The sequence below is a fragment of the Macrotis lagotis genome, chromosome 1 (genome assembly GCF_037893015.1).
Source record: "Macrotis lagotis isolate mMagLag1 chromosome 1, bilby.v1.9.chrom.fasta, whole genome shotgun sequence".
In the NCBI taxonomy this organism is placed as follows: Eukaryota; Metazoa; Chordata; class Mammalia; order Peramelemorphia; family Peramelidae; genus Macrotis; species Macrotis lagotis.
The window spans coordinates 545689189-545709663 of NC_133658.1; the positions used below are offsets into that span (position 1 = coordinate 545689189).

At 34.2% G+C, this 20475-nt stretch overlaps 1 protein-coding gene across 1 annotated transcript in view; it reads left to right on the forward strand.

Annotated features, from left to right (window-relative positions):
* LNP1 (leukemia NUP98 fusion partner 1) overlaps nt 1-17855 on the forward strand; it is an 80703-nt gene extending 62848 nt beyond the window's left edge. Inside the window, exons 4-6 of the mRNA XM_074214325.1 lie at nt 12904-13161; nt 14529-14630; nt 16018-17855. Coding sequence (XP_074070426.1) covers nt 12904-13161; nt 14529-14630; nt 16018-16164 — 507 coding nt within the window. The 3' untranslated portion in view covers nt 16165-17855. The remainder of the gene's footprint in view (nt 1-12903; nt 13162-14528; nt 14631-16017) is intronic.
* The last annotated feature ends 2620 nt before the right edge of the window (nt 17856-20475 follow it).

Sequence of the window (20475 nt, forward strand, 5' to 3'; positions counted from 1 at the left end):
GTTAAATAAATTATAGGAGAAACTAGACATTAAAACCATACTAGTGGGGGAGCTTAACTTTTCCCCTCTCAGAGTGAGATAAATCTAGCTATGAATAAATAAGAAAGGAGCCAAAGTGATGAAAAGAATCTTAGAAAAGCTAGATGTGATAGATCTCTGAAGAAAACTGAATGGGAATAAATTGTAACTTTTTCTAAGCTATACATAGCACCTTCATAAAAATTGACCATTTGTTAGGTTATAATAACCTCATAACCAAATGCAGAAAAATGAAAATATTAAATCCATCCCTTTCAGACCATGATGCAATAAAAAGTTGCACTTAATGTGGAAGCATAAATTAAAAAAAACTAATTGGAAATGAAATAATCTAATTCTAAAAATGAGTGGGTAAAGAACAAATCATAGAAACAATCAATATTTTCATTAACTAGAAGGACAACAATAAAACAACAAATACAAAATTTGTGGAAAGCAGCCAAAGTAGTACTTAGGGGAAATTTTATATTTCTAAATGTATACATCAGTAAAATTGAGAAAGAACAGATCAATGAATGCAACTTAAAAAACTTTAAAAAGGACAAATTAAAAATCCTCAATTAAACATTAAAATAGAAATCCTGAAAATCAAAGGGGAGATTAATAAAATTAAAAGTAAAAAAAATTGAACTATCAAACAAAACTAGGAGCTTGTTTTATTTTTAAAAAACTCAATTAAATAAAACATTGGTTAATTTTTAAAAAATAATTACTACTATCAAAAGCAAAAAGGGTGAAAGCACCTCCAAGGAAGATGAAATTAAAGTAATTATTAGGAGTTATTTTTCCCAATTATATACAGTAAAACTGACAATCCAAGTAAAATGAATGAACATTACAAAAATATAAACTGTTCAGATTAACAGAAGAGGAAATAAAATACTTAAGTTTAAATACTTAAATAATTCTATTCTAGAAAAAGAAATTATATATAGATAGACATATATGTCTATCTATCTATCTATCTATATATAAATTCACACACAGACACACATATATACATATATATCTATAGCTATATCTAATCTATATCCATATCCATATCCATATCCATATTCATATCCATATCCATATCCATATCCATATCCATATCTATATCTATATCTATATCTATATCTATATCTATATCTATATCTATATCTATATCTATATCTATATCTATATCTATATCTATATCATCTATATCATCTATCTATTATGTATCTATCTATCATCTATCTATCTATCTATCTATCTATCTATCTATCTATCTATCTATCTTATCTATCTATATGAAATGAGCTCCTTAAGAAAATCCCTCAAGGAAAAGGTGAATTTACAAGTTCGATATTTATATTTAAGGAATAATTAATTAAACTATTTGAAAAAATAGGTGAAACTCTTCCAAATTCCTTTTTTTAGCTAAATGTGATTTTTCCTTTTTAAAATTATTTTAATTTTTATTGAATTTTATAATTTTCCCCCAATCTCACTTCCCTCCCCCCACCTCCCATAGAAGGTAGTTTAATAGACTTCACATTGTTTCCATGCTATACATTGATCAAAATTGAATGTGTTGAGAGAAAAATCATATCCTAAAGGAAAAAAATAAAATATAAGAGATAGCAAAATTATATAATGAAATAACTTTTTTAAAATTAAAAGTAATAAATAGTCTTTGATCTTTGTTTAAACTCCACAATTCTTTCTTTGGATACAGATGGTATTCTCTATCACAGATACCCTAAAATTGTCCCTGATTGTTGTACTGTTGAAACAAATAAGTCCATTAAGATTGATCATCACCCCCATGTTGCAGTTATGGTGTGCAGTGTTCTTCTGGTTCTGCTCATCTTGCTCAGCATCAGTTCATGCAAATCCTTCCAGGCTTCTCTGAATTCCCATCCCTGCTGGTTTCTAATAGAACAATAGTGTTCCATAATGTACATATACCACAGTTTGTTCAGCTATTCCACAACTGATAGACATTCACTCAGTTTCTAATTCTTTACCACCACAAACAGCTGCTATGAATATTTTTTGTATAAGTGATGCTTTTACCCTTTTTCATGATCTCTTCAAGGTATAGGCCCAGTAGTGGTATTGCTGGATCAAAGGGTATGCACATTTTTAATGCCCTTTGGGTGTAGCAAATGCGATTTTGATACCTAAACTAGGAAAAGAAAAAAACAGAGAAAGGAAACTATAACCTAATTTTCTTTAATGAATATTGATGTAAAAATTGAAAATAAAATTATTAACAAGGAAATTGCAAGGGGTGGCTAGGTGGTGTAGTGGATAAAGCACCTGCCTTGGAGTCAGGAGTACCTGGGTTCAAATCTGGTCTCAGACACTTAATAATTACCTAGTTGTGTGGCCTTGGGCAAGCCACTTAACCCCATTTGCCTTGCATAAACCTAAAAAAAAACCCAAGGAAATTACAGAAATATATCACAAGGATCATATTCTATGATCAGATGGAATTTACACTAGGAATGTAGGGCTGGTTTAATATTAGGTAAACTATCAACATAATCAACCATATCCATAACAAAACCAACAAAAATCATATGATTATAGCAATAAATGCAGAAAAAGCTTTTGACAAAGTACAACACCAGTTCCTAAACACTAGAAAACATAGAACTCAAGGGACCCTTTCTTAAAATGAGAAGTAGTATCTATCCAATACCAAGAGCAAGCATTATCTGTAATGAGGAGAAACTTGAAGTCTTTTTAATAAAATCAGGTATAAAGCAAGGATATACATTATCACCATTATTGTTCAATATTATATTAGAAATGCTAACTATAATAATGAGACAAGTAAAAGAAATTGAAGTAATAAAAATAATGAGAAAACTAAACTATCACTCTGGAGATGATATGATAGTATATTTAGAGAACCATAGTGTATCAAATAAGAATTAGCTATAACAATTAGCAACTTCAGCAAAGTTGCAGAATACAAAATAAATCCATATATATCAACAATCTTTTTATATCCACTAATAAAATCCTGCAACAAAAGATAAAAAGGGAAATTCCATTTAATATAACTGCTTACAATATTAAATCAACTTTCTAAGGCAAACTCAGGAACTATATGAATACAATTACAAAACGTATTTCACACAAATAAAGACATCAAAGTTAACTTCTCATATGTTGATTGACCAATATAATAGAAATGAAAATTCTCCCTAAATGGATTTACTTATTCAGTTCCATAGCAAACTGCTCCAAAATATTTTAATTAATTAATTAATTTTTCTATCCACATGCAAAGATAGTTTTCAATATTCATTGTTCTGTAAGATTTTGAATTTCATATATTTACTTTCCTCCCTGCCTTCCTTCCCCTCTCACCTTGACAGCAAGTAATCTAATATAGGTTAACATGTATAATTATGTTAAACGTATTTCCATATCAATCATATTTTAAAAGAAGAATCAGAACTAAAAGAAAAAATAAAGCATAAAAACAGATTTAAAATAGACCCCTTTCTCTGGATAGGAAACCAGAAATACCATCACTCTGGATTTTCCACGACAAGTTTTTAAGAGTTGTCTTTGATCATTGTACTGCTGAGAAAAGCAAGTCCATCATAGTTGATCGTCACATAATGTTGCTGTTAAGGTGTGCAGTCTTCTTCTGATTCTGCTCACTTCACTCAGCATCAGCTCATGCAAGTCTTTCAAACTTTCTTGAAGGCTGGCCACTCATGACTTCTTTTTTGTTTTTTTGAGAAGTTTCAATTACTTTATTTGATGTTCCAAATAAAGCCCCTATGACAGAACTGAAGGATGATGAGAGATACAGAAATGCCCTTGCTTGCTCTTAGCTTAGCAATTGTGCTAAGCACAATTAATTTAATTTAATTTTTCTCTCTTTCTCTTCCCTTTTTATAAACAAACTTAAAATGATTTATTTGTTTTCGCATTACTACAATAATCTTGTTGTGAAAGTAGAAATAAATGCCCTCCCCCCCTCAAAAGATAGAGATAAATCTCAAGAGAAATGAAATGAGAGAAAAATAAAAAGTGTACTTCAGTCTGTATTCAGAATCTTTTGGTTCTGTCTCTGGGATGGGTTGCATTCTTTAGCATAAGTTCATCAGAGAAGTTGCTTCAATATTTTTTTTCCACAGTTGTTATTGTTAACTGTATTTCCTTTCATTCTATTCCTCCCATTTATTTTATTCTCTCTCTCCTTTCGCCCTGTCCCTCCTCAAAAGTGTGTTGTATTCTGGCTATCCTCTCTCGTGATCATCCTTCTCTTCTCTCACTTACACCTCCTCTCCCCTTCCCCTCTCCCCTTACTCCTATCCCTTTCCTCTCCTTTATCCTGGAGGGTAAGATTGATTTCTTTACCCTATTGGGTGTGTATGTCATTTCCTCTCTGAGCCATTTTTGATGAAAAGGAAGCTTCATTCATTCCCCCTCTTCTTCATTCCTTCTATTCCATTGCAAAAACTTTTTCTTGACTCTTTTTACATAAAATATCTTAACTCATTCTACCTCTCCTTTCCCTTTCTCCAAGCATATTCCTTTTTTACCCATTGACTCCATCTTTATACTATATTATACTGTTATATAGTCATTTCCCTCTCATGCCTTGTCTATTAGCTCCTGCTAATTTATACATGAGAAAGTTCATATGAGTTATCAGTATCTTCTTCCCATGTAGGAATACATGCAGTTTAGCATTGTTAAATCCCTCATAATTAGCCCTTCCCATCCACCCTCTCTATACTTCACCTGAGTCCTATACTTTCTGTTTGGGTCTGGTCATTTCAACAAGAAAGTCTGAAAGTCCCCTGTATAACTGAAAGTTCATCTTTTCCCCTGAAAGAGAATGTTTAGCAGTTACTTCTTGGTTGTAATCCAAGCTCTTTTGCCTTCCAGAATATTGTATTCCAAGCCCTATGAGCCTTTAATGTAGACACTGCTAAATCCTATGTAATCCAGATTGTAGTGCTATGGTAATTGAATTGTTTCTTTCAGACTGCTTGTAATATTTTCTCTTTCACTTGGGAGTTCTGTAATTTGGCTATAATATTTCTGGGAGTTTTTTGGGGGAAGGGGATTTCTTTCAGGAGATGATCAGTGTATTCTCTCAATGTCTATTTTACTCTCTGCTTCTAGGATCGCAGGGCAATTAGGTTGAATTATTTCTTGAAAAATGAAGTCTAGGCTCTTTTCCTGGTCATGACTTTCAGGTAGCCCAATAATTTTTAAATTATCTCATCTGGATCTGTTTTTCAGGTCAGTTGTTTTCCTGATGAGATATTTCACATTTTCCCTAGTTTTTCATTCTTTTGGTTTTGTTTTATTATTTCTTCATTTCTTGCAAAGTCACCAGCTTCCTTCAGTTACATTCTACATTTGAAGGAGTTATATTTTTCAGAGAGCTTTTTAAAAATCTTCTTTTCCAACTGATCCATTCTGTTTTTTAAGGCATTTTTCTCCTCATTTGCCTTTTGAACTGCTTTTTCCATTTGACCTAAATTGGTTTTTTAACATGTTACTTTTTTCAGTGTTTCTTTGTATCTCTTTCACCAAGTTGTTGAGTAGGTTTTCATGATTTTCCTGCATCACTCTCATTTCCCTTCCCAATTTTTCCTCTACCTTCCTACTTGCTTTTCAAAGTCTTTTCTGAGCTCTTTCATAGCCTGAGATTTTTTTTTTGCAAGGCAAATGGGGTTAAGTGGCTTGCCCAAGGCCACACAGCTAGGTAATTATTAAGTGTCTGAGACCAGATTTGAACCCAGGTACTCCTGACTCCAAGGTTGGTGCTTTATCCACTGTGCCACCTAGCCACCCCACAGAAGGTTTTTTTTAGAAAGATTTTATTTAGAGTTTTACAATTTTCCTCCTATCTGTGCTTCCCTCCACCCTCACCCCTCATAGGAGGCAATCTGTTAGTCTTTACATTGTTTCCATGGTATACATTGATCTAAGTTGAAGGTGATGAGAGAGAAATCATATCCTGAAGGAAGAAAAATAAGGTATAAGGGAGATAGCAAAATTACATAATAAGATAATGTTTCTTCCCCCTAAATTGAAAATAATAGTCTTTGGTCTTTGTTCAAACTTCACAATTATTTCTCTGGATACAGTTATTCTCCATCACATATAGTACAAAATTGTCCCTGATTGCTGAACTGATGGAATGAGCGAGTCCATTAAGGTTGATCATCACCCCATGTTGCTGTTAGTGCGTACAATGTTTTTCTGGTTCTGCTCATCTCACTTAGCATCAGTTCATGCAAATCCCTCCAGGCTTCCCTAAATTCCCATCCCTCCTGGTTTCTAATAGAACAATAGTGTTCCATAACATACATGTACCACAGTTTGTTAAGCCATTCCCCAATTGAAGGACATTCCCTCAATTTCTAATTTTTTGCCACCATAAACAAGGCTGCTATGAATATTTTTGTACAAGTGATGCTTTTACCCTTTTTCATAATCTCTTCAGGGTATAGACCCAGTAGTGGTATTGCTGCATCAAAGGGTATGCACATTTTTGTTGCCCTTTGGGCATAATTCCAAAGTGCTCTCCAGAAAGGCTGGATGAATTCTCAGCTCTATCAACAATGTATTAGTGTCCCAGATTTCCCACAACCCTTCCAACATTGATCATTGTCCTTTCTGATCATATTGGCCAGTTTGAGAGGTGCGAGGTGGTACCTCAGAGATGCTTTAATTTGCATTTCTCTAATAAGTAGTAATTTAGAGCAATTTTTCATAAGACTTTGGATTGCTTTGATTTCCTCATCTGTAAATTGCTTCTGCATATCCTTTGACCATTTGCCAATTGGGTAATGGCTTGTTTTTTTGAAAACTTGACTCAGTTCTCTGTATATTTTAGAAATGAGTCCTTTGTCAGAAACATTAGTTGATACAGCAGTTTTGACTTTGTCACCTTCTAAGTGTATATTTTGGTCCTCCATGGGGCCAAAGTAATTTTCTATGGTCAGATTCTTCTTTTTTTTGTTGTTGTTGTTTGCTCATTTCCTCAACCTATGACTGATTTACCACACTTCCATAGCTTTTGGGTTTTTTTGGGACACCTCCCTCCTCAGGGACCTTAATTCCTTGCAGGTTGTATCAGACTCTGGTTGTTCTCCTGACCTTTGCTCTAGTCTGTGGATATTCACAAACACTCCCCTGGAGCTGTGAGGAGGATACTTGCTTCTTTACAGTAGTATGGGGTCCCAGACTGCATTTTGGATCTGAGTTTGTGCAAAGTAGCAGAGTCCTGCCACTAGGATAGCAGAGAGACTTCTGCAATCTCTCCTGACCCTCTTATAGATGTAGGCTGAGTGCTCTGGAAGCAGTTGTTGGGTTGCTCTGTAGGTTCCCATGGCTACCCTGAGGTCAGCACTGTCTTGGGCTCCACACTCATTCTGATGTGTCAGAGTTCTCCCTTCAAGTCTAACCCAGCAATCCCTGGGTCAAGAGGTTGCTCCCGCTGCTATGGATCCATGTGCCCCCAGGGACCTAGGGACCCAGGCACCCTGTGACATGTTCCTGGAAGGCTGGAGCAGGTTTGCTTCCATGTTTTGTCTTGTTCTAAGGAACAGACCTTTCCCATGGTTCCACCAAGTTGTCTTGGACTGAAAGATTGCTTCACTTAGTCTTTCTGTGGGTTCTGTACCTCTAGATTTTTGCTGGAGTCTTAATTTTTGACTTTTGGATTTTTTTTGGTGGGGGGGGAGAACTGGGAATTCCTGCCTTCACACTGCCATCTTGGCTCTGCCCTCTTACCTCCCCATGATTTCTTACAGAACAATAGTATTCTATCACATTCATATTTGTTCAGCCATTCCCCAATTGATGGGCATCCCCTCAATTTTCAATTTTTTTTTGTCACTACAAAAAGAATTGATATATATATGTGTGTGTGTGTGTGTGTGTGTGTGTGTGTGTGTGTATTACAAAAAAAAGCATTTTATAGAACTAGAAAAAATAGTAACAACATTCCTCTGAAAAAAACAAAAGGTCAAGAATAGCAAGGGAATTAATGAAAAAATGCAAAGGAAGGAGGCCTAGCCATACCAAATCTGAGATTAAATTATAAATTATCAGTCTTCAAAACTGTTTGCTACTGGCTAAAAAATAGAGTGGTAGCTCAGGGGTAGACTAGAGGCAAAAGAAACAATAGTAAATGACTATAATAGTCTACTGTTTGATAAATTCAAAGATTACAATTTCTGGAATAAGAACTCATTCTTCAATAAAAAGTGGTGGGAAAACTCAAAGATAGTGTGCCACAAACTAGGCATAAACCAACATCTCACACCATATACCAAGATAAGGTCAAAATGAGTACAGGATTTAGACATAAAATGTGATTTTCATAAGTTAATTAGGAGAACAAGAAATAGTTTATTTATTAGATATAGGAATGGGAGGATGGAGGAAAATGTGAGACTCAGAACCTTGCAAAAAAAATTATTGATGAATACTACCATTGCACATTGTTAGAAAAACAAATAAATAAAAATATTAATTAAAAACTATCAAAGAAATCAACAACAACAAAATGTTAAGGAAGGCAGTCCAGAAATATCCAGATTTCAAAGCAATAATCATCAAAACAATCTGGTTCTGACTAACAAATAGAGTGGTGGATTTGTGGAATAGATTAGGTACACAATGCACAGTAGTAAATGACAATAGTAATTTAGTGTTTGACACACCTATGGACAGGGAAAGAGTTTATGACCAACAAGAGATAGAGAGGATTATGAGAAGTAAAATATATGAGGAGTTTTGATTACATGAAATTAAAACCTTCTGCACAAACAAAACTATTGTTGCCAAAATTAGGAGAACAAGAAACTAGAAAAAAATTTTTTACCCATTTTCCTGATAAAGGTCTTATTTCTCAAACATATAGAGAACTGGCCCAAAGTTATAAAAGTGGGAACCATTCCCCAGTTGGTCAAAGGATTTGAACAGGCAGCTTTCATTAGAATAAATCAAAGTTATCAATAGTCACATAAAAATATTCTAAATCCCTATTAATTAGGGATTAAAATTAAATTAAAACCCTTCATTTACATGACTGAAAATGAAAACAGTTGCAATAAAAATCACATGTAATAAATAAAGGCCATGGAAAGATAGACTAAAAAGTAATTGGAAACTAAATAGACTAATTTTAAAGAATGAGTAGATCAACAAATCATAGAAGTAATCAATAATTTTGTTCAAGACAATATCAATAATGAGGCAACATATCAAAACTTATGGGATACAGCCAAAGCAGTTATTTTGTGAAATGCTATATCTCTGAATGATAATTTGAATAAAATATGGAAAGATGAGATCCCTGAATTGGGTATGCAACTAAAAATACTAGGAAAAAAAGTAAGAGTTGGTTTTATGGAAAAAAACCCAATGAAATAGATAAATCTTTGTTTAATTTAATTTTTTACAAAAAAAGAAGGAAATTAACCAAATTGCCAGTATAAAAAAATGAAAAGGATGAATTTGCTACCTATGAGTAGGAAATCAAAGTAATAATTTGGAGTTTTTTGACCAATTATATGGCAATATATCTGACAATCTTAGTAAAATGGATGAATATTTACAAAATATAAATTTCAGAAAAAGAAATTGAATAAGCCATCAATGAATTCCATAAGCAGATTCTCCAGGGCTAGATGAATTTATAAGTGAATTCTACCAAACACTTAAAGAGCAATTAATTCCAATTCTATATAAACTACTTTAAAAAAATAGGCAAGGGCTGGCTAGGTGGCGCAGTGGATAAAGCATCGGCCTCGGAGTCAGGAGTACCTGGGTTCAAATCCGGTCTCAGACACTTAATAATTACCTAGCTGTGTGGCCTTGGGCAAGCCACTTAACCCCATTTGCCTTGCAAAAACCTAAAAAAAAAAATAGGCAAAGGAGTTCTGTCAAATTCCTTTTCAACACCAATATGGTGCTGAGACCTAAACCAGGAAGAGTCAAAACTGAGCAAGTAAATTCTAGACCAATTTCCTGAATGAATATTGATGCAAAAATTTTAAATAAAACATTAACAATGAGATTACAACAAGTTATTACTAGGATAAATAAACAAGGATCAGGTAGAATTTATACGAGAAATGTAGGGTTGGTTCAAAAGTAGGAAAAGTATCAGCATAATTGACCATATCAGTAACAAAACTAAGAGAAATCATATGATTATCTCAACAGATGCTAAAAAAAACCTTTGATAAAATATAATACCAATTTCTATTAAATATACTAGAAAACAAAGGAATAAATGAAATTTTCCTTTAAAAGATAAGCAGTATCTATCTAAAACTATCAGCAAGCATTATATGTAATAAGGATAAGCCAGAAGTAATCCCAATAAAATCAGGGGTGAAACAAGTATAACCATTATCATCACTATTATTCAATATAGTATTTGAAAGGTTAGCTTTAGCACTGAGAAGAAAAATAAACTGAAGGAATGAGAATCAATAATGAGGATGCAAAATTTTTGCAGATGAGGTGAAACCTAGAAAAATCAACCAAAAGTTGCTTAAAATAATAACAAGCAAAGTGGCAGGATATAAAATAATTTATCTTATTTTAATTTTATTGTTTGCATCTCTATATATTACCTACATAGCATAGTAGTAAGAAATAGAAAATGAAGTTCTGCTCAAAGTAACTATAGACAGCATAAAATACTTTGGAGTCTACCTGACAAAAGAAACCAGAAACTATATGAAAACAATTACAAAACTGTTTTTACACAAATAACAAATCTAAATAATTGGAAAATTGTTCATGGATAGGCCAAACTAATAATAAAAATGATAATTGCACTCAAATTACTTGTTCAGTACCATATCAATTAGACAAACAAGAGATTATTTTATAGGGCTAGAAAAAATAGTAACAAAATTCATCTGGAGAAACAAAAGGTTAAGAATGTCAAGGGATTTAATGAAAAAAAATCAAGGGAAGGTGACCTAGCTGTATTAGTGACCTAGCTGTCATATAGTGATTAATCAGTGGAATAGATTAGGAACAAAAGGAACAGTAGTAAATGACTATGGTCATCTACTGTTTGATAAACTCAAAGACTCCAGTTTCTGGGCTAAGAACTCAGATTTTGTGAAAAACTACTGGGAATACTGAAAAATAGTAGGCAAAGACACATCTCATCAAGATAAGATTGAAAATGGGTGCAAGATTAGACATAAAAGGTGATACATAAGCCAATTAGGAGATCATGGAATAGTTTACTTGTCAGATCTATGGAGAGAGAGAGAGAAGGAATTTATGACCAAAGAAGAGATAGAGAACATTATAAAAATGCAAAATGAATAATTTTGATTATATTAAATCAAAAAGGTTTTGCATGAATAAAACTAATGCAAGCAAGGTTAAAAGGAATACAGAAAGTTGGGAATGTTGAAAATTATCTTTGCATATATTTGGAAAAATAAATAAATTTGTGTATAAAAAATAAAAGAAAAAGGGAAAGGACAATGACAAATGCTGCAGGACATGTGGAGAAATTGGGAACTAATACTCTGTTGATGGAGTTGTAAACTAGTCCAATTATTCTGGAGAACAATTTGGACCTGTGATCAAAGAGCTATAAAACTGTACATACCCTTTGACTCAGCAATGCCATTACCTCAAAGAGATCAAAGGAGGCAAAAAATTAGAAATTGAGGGGATACCTACCAATTAGGAAGTTATGAATAAATTGTCGCTTATTATTGTGATGGAATATTATTGTGCTACAAGAAATGATGAGCAGGTTGGCTTCAGGAAAAATCTGTGAAGTCTTATATGAATTGGTACAAAGTGAATGAACAGAACCAGAATAACAATGAGCACAGTAATAGTAAAATTGTAAGGATGATCCACTGTGAAATACTTAACTACTCTGTTCAGGGTTTCTATGATCCAAGCCAATTCCATGGAATCCGTGATGAAAAATGCTAGCCATCTTCAGAGAGAGAACTAATGAACTCTGAATGCAGATTGAAGCATACTCAAAAAAAATTCCTTATTTTTTAAAAAAAATTTGTGTTTTCTTCTGCAACATGACTAATATGAAATTATGTTTTACATGACTTTACATGTATAGCTCATTTCAAATTGCTTGTCTTCTCTAAGGAAGGAGAAGGGCTAGGAAGGGAGTGAGAGAATTTAGAACTCAAAACTTTAAAAAATGATTGTTAAAATTTTTTTACATGTAATTGGGATGTATTTAGTGAAATAATAATTTTTTAAAACGGAACTTCAATAATCAAGAATAATAATTGCTGGAATTTACAAAATGTTTTAATGTTTATGAAATGGCTTATCTATGTTATCTAATTTGTGCTCTGTTGTGCAAAATAATTAAAAATAGAAGCTCCTCCTCCCCATAATCAGTTGAGACTTTGTTTTCTCCAAATCAAGTTTATCAATTCAATAACAATATAAACAAAGTTAACAGATCTAAGGTGATATTTAATACTCTTTTAAGCCCTTAACAAAACTCTCATTATATGTACTTTTAATGTTGCTTGCTAGGAGAACACATATTGGTGAACATGTAGCTTTACTCCTTAAAGGATAAGCTGGTTGGTCTAGAATCTCCCAGTCCCAAAGTCTTCAGAAATTGCTTATTAGTAATTATCCTATTATATTAATTAATATATTAATTATCTATTCATAGAAAAGAACAAGAACTTAATGACAATCCATGGACATCCAGTCTAATTCATGAAACAACTTGCCTGTGGAGAAATGAAGTGTTAACACTTTCTGAAGTGTTAAAGTTGCTTCAGAGTGAATTTTGTTCAGCTGAAAACCATTATAGATATTTTGGTTCCATGTTAATTAGAACATCCTCTCTCCTTTCTTTAGACACAATTTACTGACCTTCCCATGCCCAACATCCATGGACCCTCCACAGTTGTTCCAGTTTCTGGCCACCCCAGAAGACATTCTCATGAGGACCATGGATTCCGAGGCCATCATCCCATGAGGGCAGGCAAAATGTGCTCCCAGAACAGTTCATTGCAGGGTCAAATGAAACCCAAAGGCAGATCACATTCCATTCAGGAATTTTCAGAACACTTTGAGCAGCAACTCTGCTTTAGAAACAAAAGATCAGTCTCTTTGGTAAGTAAACAGTCATTATTTGATACTTGGAGCCACTTTAAAAATATGGGTTCCTATGGAATTATCTTGTTCACTGAAAAGGAGATCTAGGATACACTTATCCTCTGTTTACTGTTATTTAGTAGTGGGTGTCTGATTAAATCAATGAGAAAGTATTTATTAGCTGCCACCTATGTTCAAAACACTGTACAAATCTATGTTAAATATTAATATGCTGTGATGACTTTATGAATCACAGATTTTTAACAATAGGATAGAAATTAAACAATACTTCAAAAGACCAGACTATATCAAGCATTTAAAAATAAATACATATTAGGCAATAGATAAGATGAAATTTTTAATTTCAAGATAAAGTTATAATAAAATTTTATATCACATGCCTACTGTTATATAACTCCTTAGAAAAATAATGATCAGTGGAAGTTTTTTGTTTGTTTTTGTAAGGCAATGGGATTAAGTGACTTGCCCAAGGTTACACAGCTAAATAAATTATTAAGTGATTGAAATCAGATTTAAACTCAGGTCCTCCTTACTCCAGGCCATTGCTCTTTCCACTGAGCCACCTGGCTGCCCCTGCAAGTTTTAAATAGAAATGTTTTTGGCACTTTTGTCCATTATCATCACACATAATAAGCTTCCCCTCTGCTCTCCACTGAGACCATACTGGGTGCCCCCCTACAATAATTGGTCTGTTCATTTCTACTTTTCACAACATATTCAGCCTTAATAACTAGTGGTTCATGCTAGATATGACTGTTAACACTTTCTTCTATGTTTCTAAAAGGTATAGAAAAATTTGATGCAGAAAGCACCTAGGGATAATTGATTGGAGACCATGTAGGGAGAAACAGCAGAAGGTATTGTGGGATCCCTTGAAGGAGATTTAAAGAATTACAGAGAAGATCATATACGGGAGATAAGGCATTCCCTTTGTGAATTTGCATGAATCTAAATTGATAATACTTAATTGATAATAATTATCTAAATCGATAATAATTAACTATAATAATTAACTATTAGCACAATGATTATATTAATGATAATATGAATTAGCAATTATGCTAATAATTGATTTAAAAATCGATAGTAATAAAACAATCACTCAATGGATTTATGATTTATTGTTAGCATTCTCTTTAACAATGCAGATGGTCATTCCTACTGGTTCTATACAGATCTCATTATTTTCTCTCAGAAGTTCACCATCAGAAAGTCCCCTGAGTTGTGCTCAATTTCTCTTTATATTGGCCCTTTGTTCTCGAAGAAGATCATGACATCAGGAAAATGATGCCATGACAAGCAAGTGAATTAGATTTGAGTGAGGGAATGCTTTGCTAAGTCACCAGCTTCATTTTTTCCTCCAGAGTCATCTGGGTCCAGTGGCCAGATATGAATCAGGACGACTGGAGATGGCCTCAGATGTGAGGCAGTCAAGATTAAGTGACTTGTCCAAGATCACACAGTTTGTAAGTGTCAAGTGCCTGAGGGCAGATCCTCCTAACTCCAGGGTTGGTGCTCTATCCACTATGCCACTACATAAATATCGATGAAATACGTCTGGTTTTCTAATTACAAGAGCAATCCATCATTTTTTTACATTTTTTTCCTTTAAGAACTCAACAAACATAGGTGAGCATAGACATCATCTAATTCAAAAAAGAGTAGGAAGGAAGGCTGTATATAAAGAATTTTGCACATTTTAAGGAACTTTATTAATGCACATTATCTAGCAATATGACAAAACTGGAAACTATAAGATAGAGAGTCATTGACATGACTGAGCTTTACCCTAGCATATTGTTATCTAGAAACCTGCATTTCCCCATCAGAGAGGGGCATATTTCTTCTCTGCCCCATTAATCATCTCCACTTTGCCTTATGGACTTCCATCAAATTATTCTAATATATTCCCTGTGGAATATTCCCATTGTTCAGCTTCTATTAGATACCTCTCCAAGGTACATCTTCCCTACTATAATAATAATAGATAGTATTTATATATTGCTTTAAAGTTTGCAAAGCAGCAATTATTATCTCATTTCCTCCTCCCAGCAACCCTGGGAGGTAGGAGCAATTATTATTATCACTATTTTACAGATGGGCAAAGTGAGGTATGTAGAAATTAAATGACTTGTCCAGGTCATGCAACTGATAGGTGTCTAAGGTTTCTCCCTTTCTCTGTTCTTTTTTTTTGTTTGTTTGTTTTGTTGGGAAATGGGGTTAAATGACTTGCCCAAGGTCACACAACTAAGTCAGTATCAAGTAACTGAACCTGGATTTGAATTCAGGTCCTCCCGATTCCAGAGCTGGTGTTCTATCTACCTTGCCACCTAGCTGCCCTTCTGAGGCTAGATTTAAATTCCAGGACCAGTAGTCTTTCCACTGAACCCACTTAGCTGCCTCTACAATCTCTTGGGACCAGGCTACGCATTCTCATGATATAACTGCACTGTGATCAGACTGTCTTTTGCCCCTCACCTCCCTCTACCCATCTAGATTTACCCTAGGTGCTAGGATTGTTAGTTTCAGTTCTAGACAAAAAAACAAAAACAAAAACATGATGACTTAGGTAAGATATCCCCTGTATGGACAAAAAATAAGCCCATCTCCATTGCTTTCATCCTTATTTTTCATGTGTCTGAAATGACCGACCCACACTTTTATAACAACCTCAGTTTTTTAGGCTGATCTATTATGAGAACATCCAGCTTTGGAACCTGATTCATAAAGACTGCTTTGTTTAGAAATCAAGAGCTTCTATGACCAGCCATGCCTGGTTGCAGTGCTAGGAGGAATACCAAGCATTGTCAGCTGTTGTTGTGACTTCATGGATCTCTGATCCTTCTCTTTCAGGAACCTGAGGTCAGAAAGGAGAGAAAAGATAGAGAGAGCCCGAGGAGCAGGACAAGAATCCCTCAGGAAGCAGGAGAACGAAGAGGATCCAAAGAAAAGGAACAAGAAGTCCATAAGGCAGCCCTGACCAAAGAGAGTCAAGAATAGTTCATTGTTTTCACATGACAATATGTGTATAGTAGGTGAACCTTATTTGATATATTTAGGATGAGACTGAAGAGTCTCATCTGTAAAAGGAGGTCATGACAGTACATTCAGAGTTGGAGCCTGGAATGAAAACAAAACAAAAATACTAAATGATTTTGTTCATCTTTGACCCTTGGTATGTTTTTTCTTTTTCCTTTTAATATGTCAGTAATCTCCTTTGTTTCCCTTTCAAGTGAAAGAGGAGCAACTAGGCAAGGCAGTAAATAGACCACCAGCCCTGGAATCAAGAGGACCTGAGTTCAGATTTGGCCTCAGACACTTACTAAGTACCTAGCTGTGTGACCTTGAGCAAGTCACTTAATCTCATTGCCTTGCAAAAAAAAAAAACCCTAAAAAAATCTTAAAAAAGAGAGAGATACAATACAATATATGTTAATAGAGTGAATTAATTCATGAAAATAAAAGATATTAAAAACTACCAACACCATCTCCATCCCATCCCCAATTCTCACTTCTTTTAATCCTAAATAAAAATCATTTGCATGATTTAAAGCTATATACTTATTACATCATTTTTGATTTAAGGATTAAGTCCTGACATTTGTGGGACTGTGACTGAGTGAGATATGAATGAATCTAGGATTGTAATTTATTTTATTTTTCCAGTTATACATTATGAAAGTTTTTCAGCATTCATCCACTTGCATATTTATGTTACACAATTTTCTTCCACCCTCCCTTCCTGCCCACACCTCTTTTATCAGTAAAAGTTGTACATATATATTTGTTTTTTTAATATGTTTATAGATTAGTCATTTTGTGTATGAGGAATTCAGACTGAGGGAAAAGAAAAGAAAACCATGGGAAAGGAAGGAAAAACATAAGAAAAATTTTTTAAAATGCAGATTCTGTGGTGGATTTTTTGTTTGTTTGTTCTTTGTTTTCCTCTGATGAAGATGGCATTGAGGTCTCTAAAGGCTGCCCTAGATCTCTGAACTGTTGAGAGGATCTGCATCCATCGTAATCAGTCAACTCACAATGTGGTTATTAATGTGTACAATGTTCTCTTGGTTCTGCTTCCTTTGCTTAGCATCAGTTCATGTGATTCTTTCTATGCTTCTGTAAAGTTTGACCATTCGTGGTTTCTTATGGAGCAATACTACTCCATAACATTCATATACCAGAATTTATTAAGCCATTCCTTAATTGATAGGAATCTCTTCAGTTTCCAGTTCTTTGCCATTACAAAAGAGCTGCTATAAATATTTTTGAAAATATTCTTAAAAATTTCTTTTGGATATAGGCCTAGTAATGGTATTGCTGGTTCAAAGGGTATGATCAGTTTTATTGCAATTTGGGCATAGTTCCATATTGTTCTCCAGAATGGTTGGATTAGTTCACAACCTCTCCAAAATCGATCATTTTGCCTTTCTGTCATTTTAGCCACTTGATAGGTGTGAGGTGGTACCTCAAAGTTGTTTTAGTTTGCATTTCTCTAATCAATAATGATTTGGAATATTTTTTCATATGATTATATATAACTTTAATTTCTTCCATTGAAAACCACCTGTTCATATCCTTTGACCATTTTTCAATTAGGGAATGACTTGCATCCTTATAAATTTGATTCAATTCTATATATATTTTAGAAATGAGACTTTACAGGGCAGCTAGGTGGCACAGTGGATAAAGCACCGGCCCTGGAGTCAGGAGTACCTGGGTTCAAATCCGGTCTCAGACACTTAATAATGACCTAGCCGTGTGGCCTTGGGCAAGCCACTTAACCCCATTTGCCTTGCAAAAACCTAAAAGAAATGAGACTTTATCAGAACCCTAATTGTTTTCCTTCTAATCTTGGCTGCATTAGTTTTATTAGTGTAAAATCTTTTATTTTAATATATATAAAATCATTAATTTTGAACTTTACAATGTACTCTATTTCTTGTTTGCTAATAAAATTCTCTCTTTCCATAGATCTGACAGATAGAGTATTTCTTGATCTGTTAATTGGTCTATGGTATCACCCTTTATGTTTAAATTTTGTATCCATTTGTACTTTATTTTGGTATAAGGTGTGAAATGTGGGTCTATATCTAGTTTTTGCCATACTATTTTCCAGTTTTCCTAACAGTTTTTGTTGAATAGTGAGTTCTTATCCCAAAAGCTAATGTCTCTGGATTTATCAAACAATAGATTACTGTAGTCCTTTAATACTGTTCCACTGGTCTATTACGCTATTTTTTTTTTTTTTAGGTTTTTGCAAGGCAAATGGGGTTAAGTGGCTTGCCCAAGGCCACACGGCTAGGTCATTATTAAGTGTCTGAGACCGGATTTGAACCCAGGTACTCCTGACTCCAGGGCCGGTGCTTTATCCACTGTGCCACCTAGCCACCCCTGTTTTCTTAATCAGTATCAGGCAGTTTTGTTGACTGCCACTTTTTAGTAGTTTTAGATCTGGTAGAGCTAAAGGTAGACTTCCTTTGCATTTCTTTCAACAACTCCCTGATATTCTTGATCTTTTATTGCTCCAGATGAATTTTGTTACTTATTTTTTTTTTTTAGCTCTGTAAAAATAGGTTTTTGGTAGTTTGATTGGTATGACACTGAATAAGTAATTTAATTTGGCTAGAATTGTCATTTTATTATGTCAGCTCAGTCTAACCATAAGCAATTAACAGTTTTTTCCAATTGTTTTGATCTGACTTTATATGTGTGAAAAGTATCTTGTAATTGTGTTCGTACAGTTTCTGGGTTGGTCTTGGGAATAGCTTCCCAAGTATTTTATGTTAACTATAGTTCCTTTAAATGGAATTTCCCTTTCTATCTCTTGCCCTTGGGCTTTGTTGTTCATATATAGAAATACTGATGATTCATGTGGGTTTATTTTATATCCTGCTACTTTGCTGAAGTTATTAATTCTTTCAAGCAGTTTTTTTTCCTTGGCAAGGCATTGGGGTTAAGTGACTTGCCCAGGGTCACACGGCTAGGTAATTATTAAGTGTTTGAGGCTGGATTTGAACCCAGGTCTTCCTGACTCCAGGGCTGTTGTGCCACTAGTTGCCTTCAAGCAGCTTCCAAGTTGATTTCCTAGAGTTCTTTATGACCTTCAAAGACTGGAAGTTTTGCTTTTTCATCACCAATTTTAATTCCTTCAATTTTTTTCTCTTCTCTTATTGCTAATGCTAACATTTCTAATACTATATTGAATAGTAATGGCAATAATGGGCAGCCTTGTTTCACTCCTGCTGTCACTGGAAATGCTCCTAATTTATCTCTATTACATATAGTGTTTGTTGGTGGTTTTAGATAGATACTGTCTATTATTTCAAGGGAAACTCCACTTATTCCTATACTCTTTAGTGTTTTTAATAGGAATGGATGTTGTATTTTGTCAGGAATGTAAATTTAAATTATTTTACAGGACATAGGAGTGTGGGCCAAAAAAGACAGAGCTGAAAGTGTTCAGTGTCATGGCAGTAGGATTGGGGAGGCTTCCTATTGCCTGCATACTGAGGGTAGGGATGAGGGAAATGGTATTCAGTTTTTCTAAACTGGAAAAGAAGGATTAACTGGTCTTTAGAGAAGCTTGCTTAGTTACTCAAGTGGGCAAAGTTTTGGACCTGATTAACAAAATACATGGAAATGTATTAACTATCCCTGAATCCATACTAATCTCTGGCTCTCTTAATGAAGGGTTTTAATATTTCTCTAGAGAAGACATAAAGTAAGAAAAGGACATCAGGTATAGAGGTTGTCCAATGATGTCAACAGAGTCAATTGCAGATGGAAAGGACAAATTTTGGATGAAGGAACATTGGTAGAATGACAAGGGGTTTCTAGTCAAAGCAGAGGAATTCATAGTTCAAGCCAGTCCTAGAAGATTCAGATCAGAGAAGGAGTAAGGTTTAAAGCTATGATATGGAAGACCCAGCCTAGACTTTGTCTTTAACTTGTATTGTGAGTTATGTGGATTGTGCAGGTCTGGGAAAGGAGAGTATTTTCATCTTGCAAAATCAACTCTCTCTCTCTTTTTTTAACTATGTGATGGGGATAGGGAGAATATCTACTCTAGTGTGGTACTATAATTTTGGGATAGATGGGGCTTGTCAAGGGAGGTACATTGCTCAATTCCTTCAAAATTCTGAGTTGTTTCTTGAGTGGAGTGGGGCAGGGAATCAGTAGAGGGAGAATTTTCTGGACTGTATCTTTAGTAAGAGTCATTTCTGTACTCTGTCCTATGTGATAGACTTTTCTCATGAAAAAATCTTTGCTTGATGCTTGAAAAAGGAACTGAGGATAGTTAGATGAGTT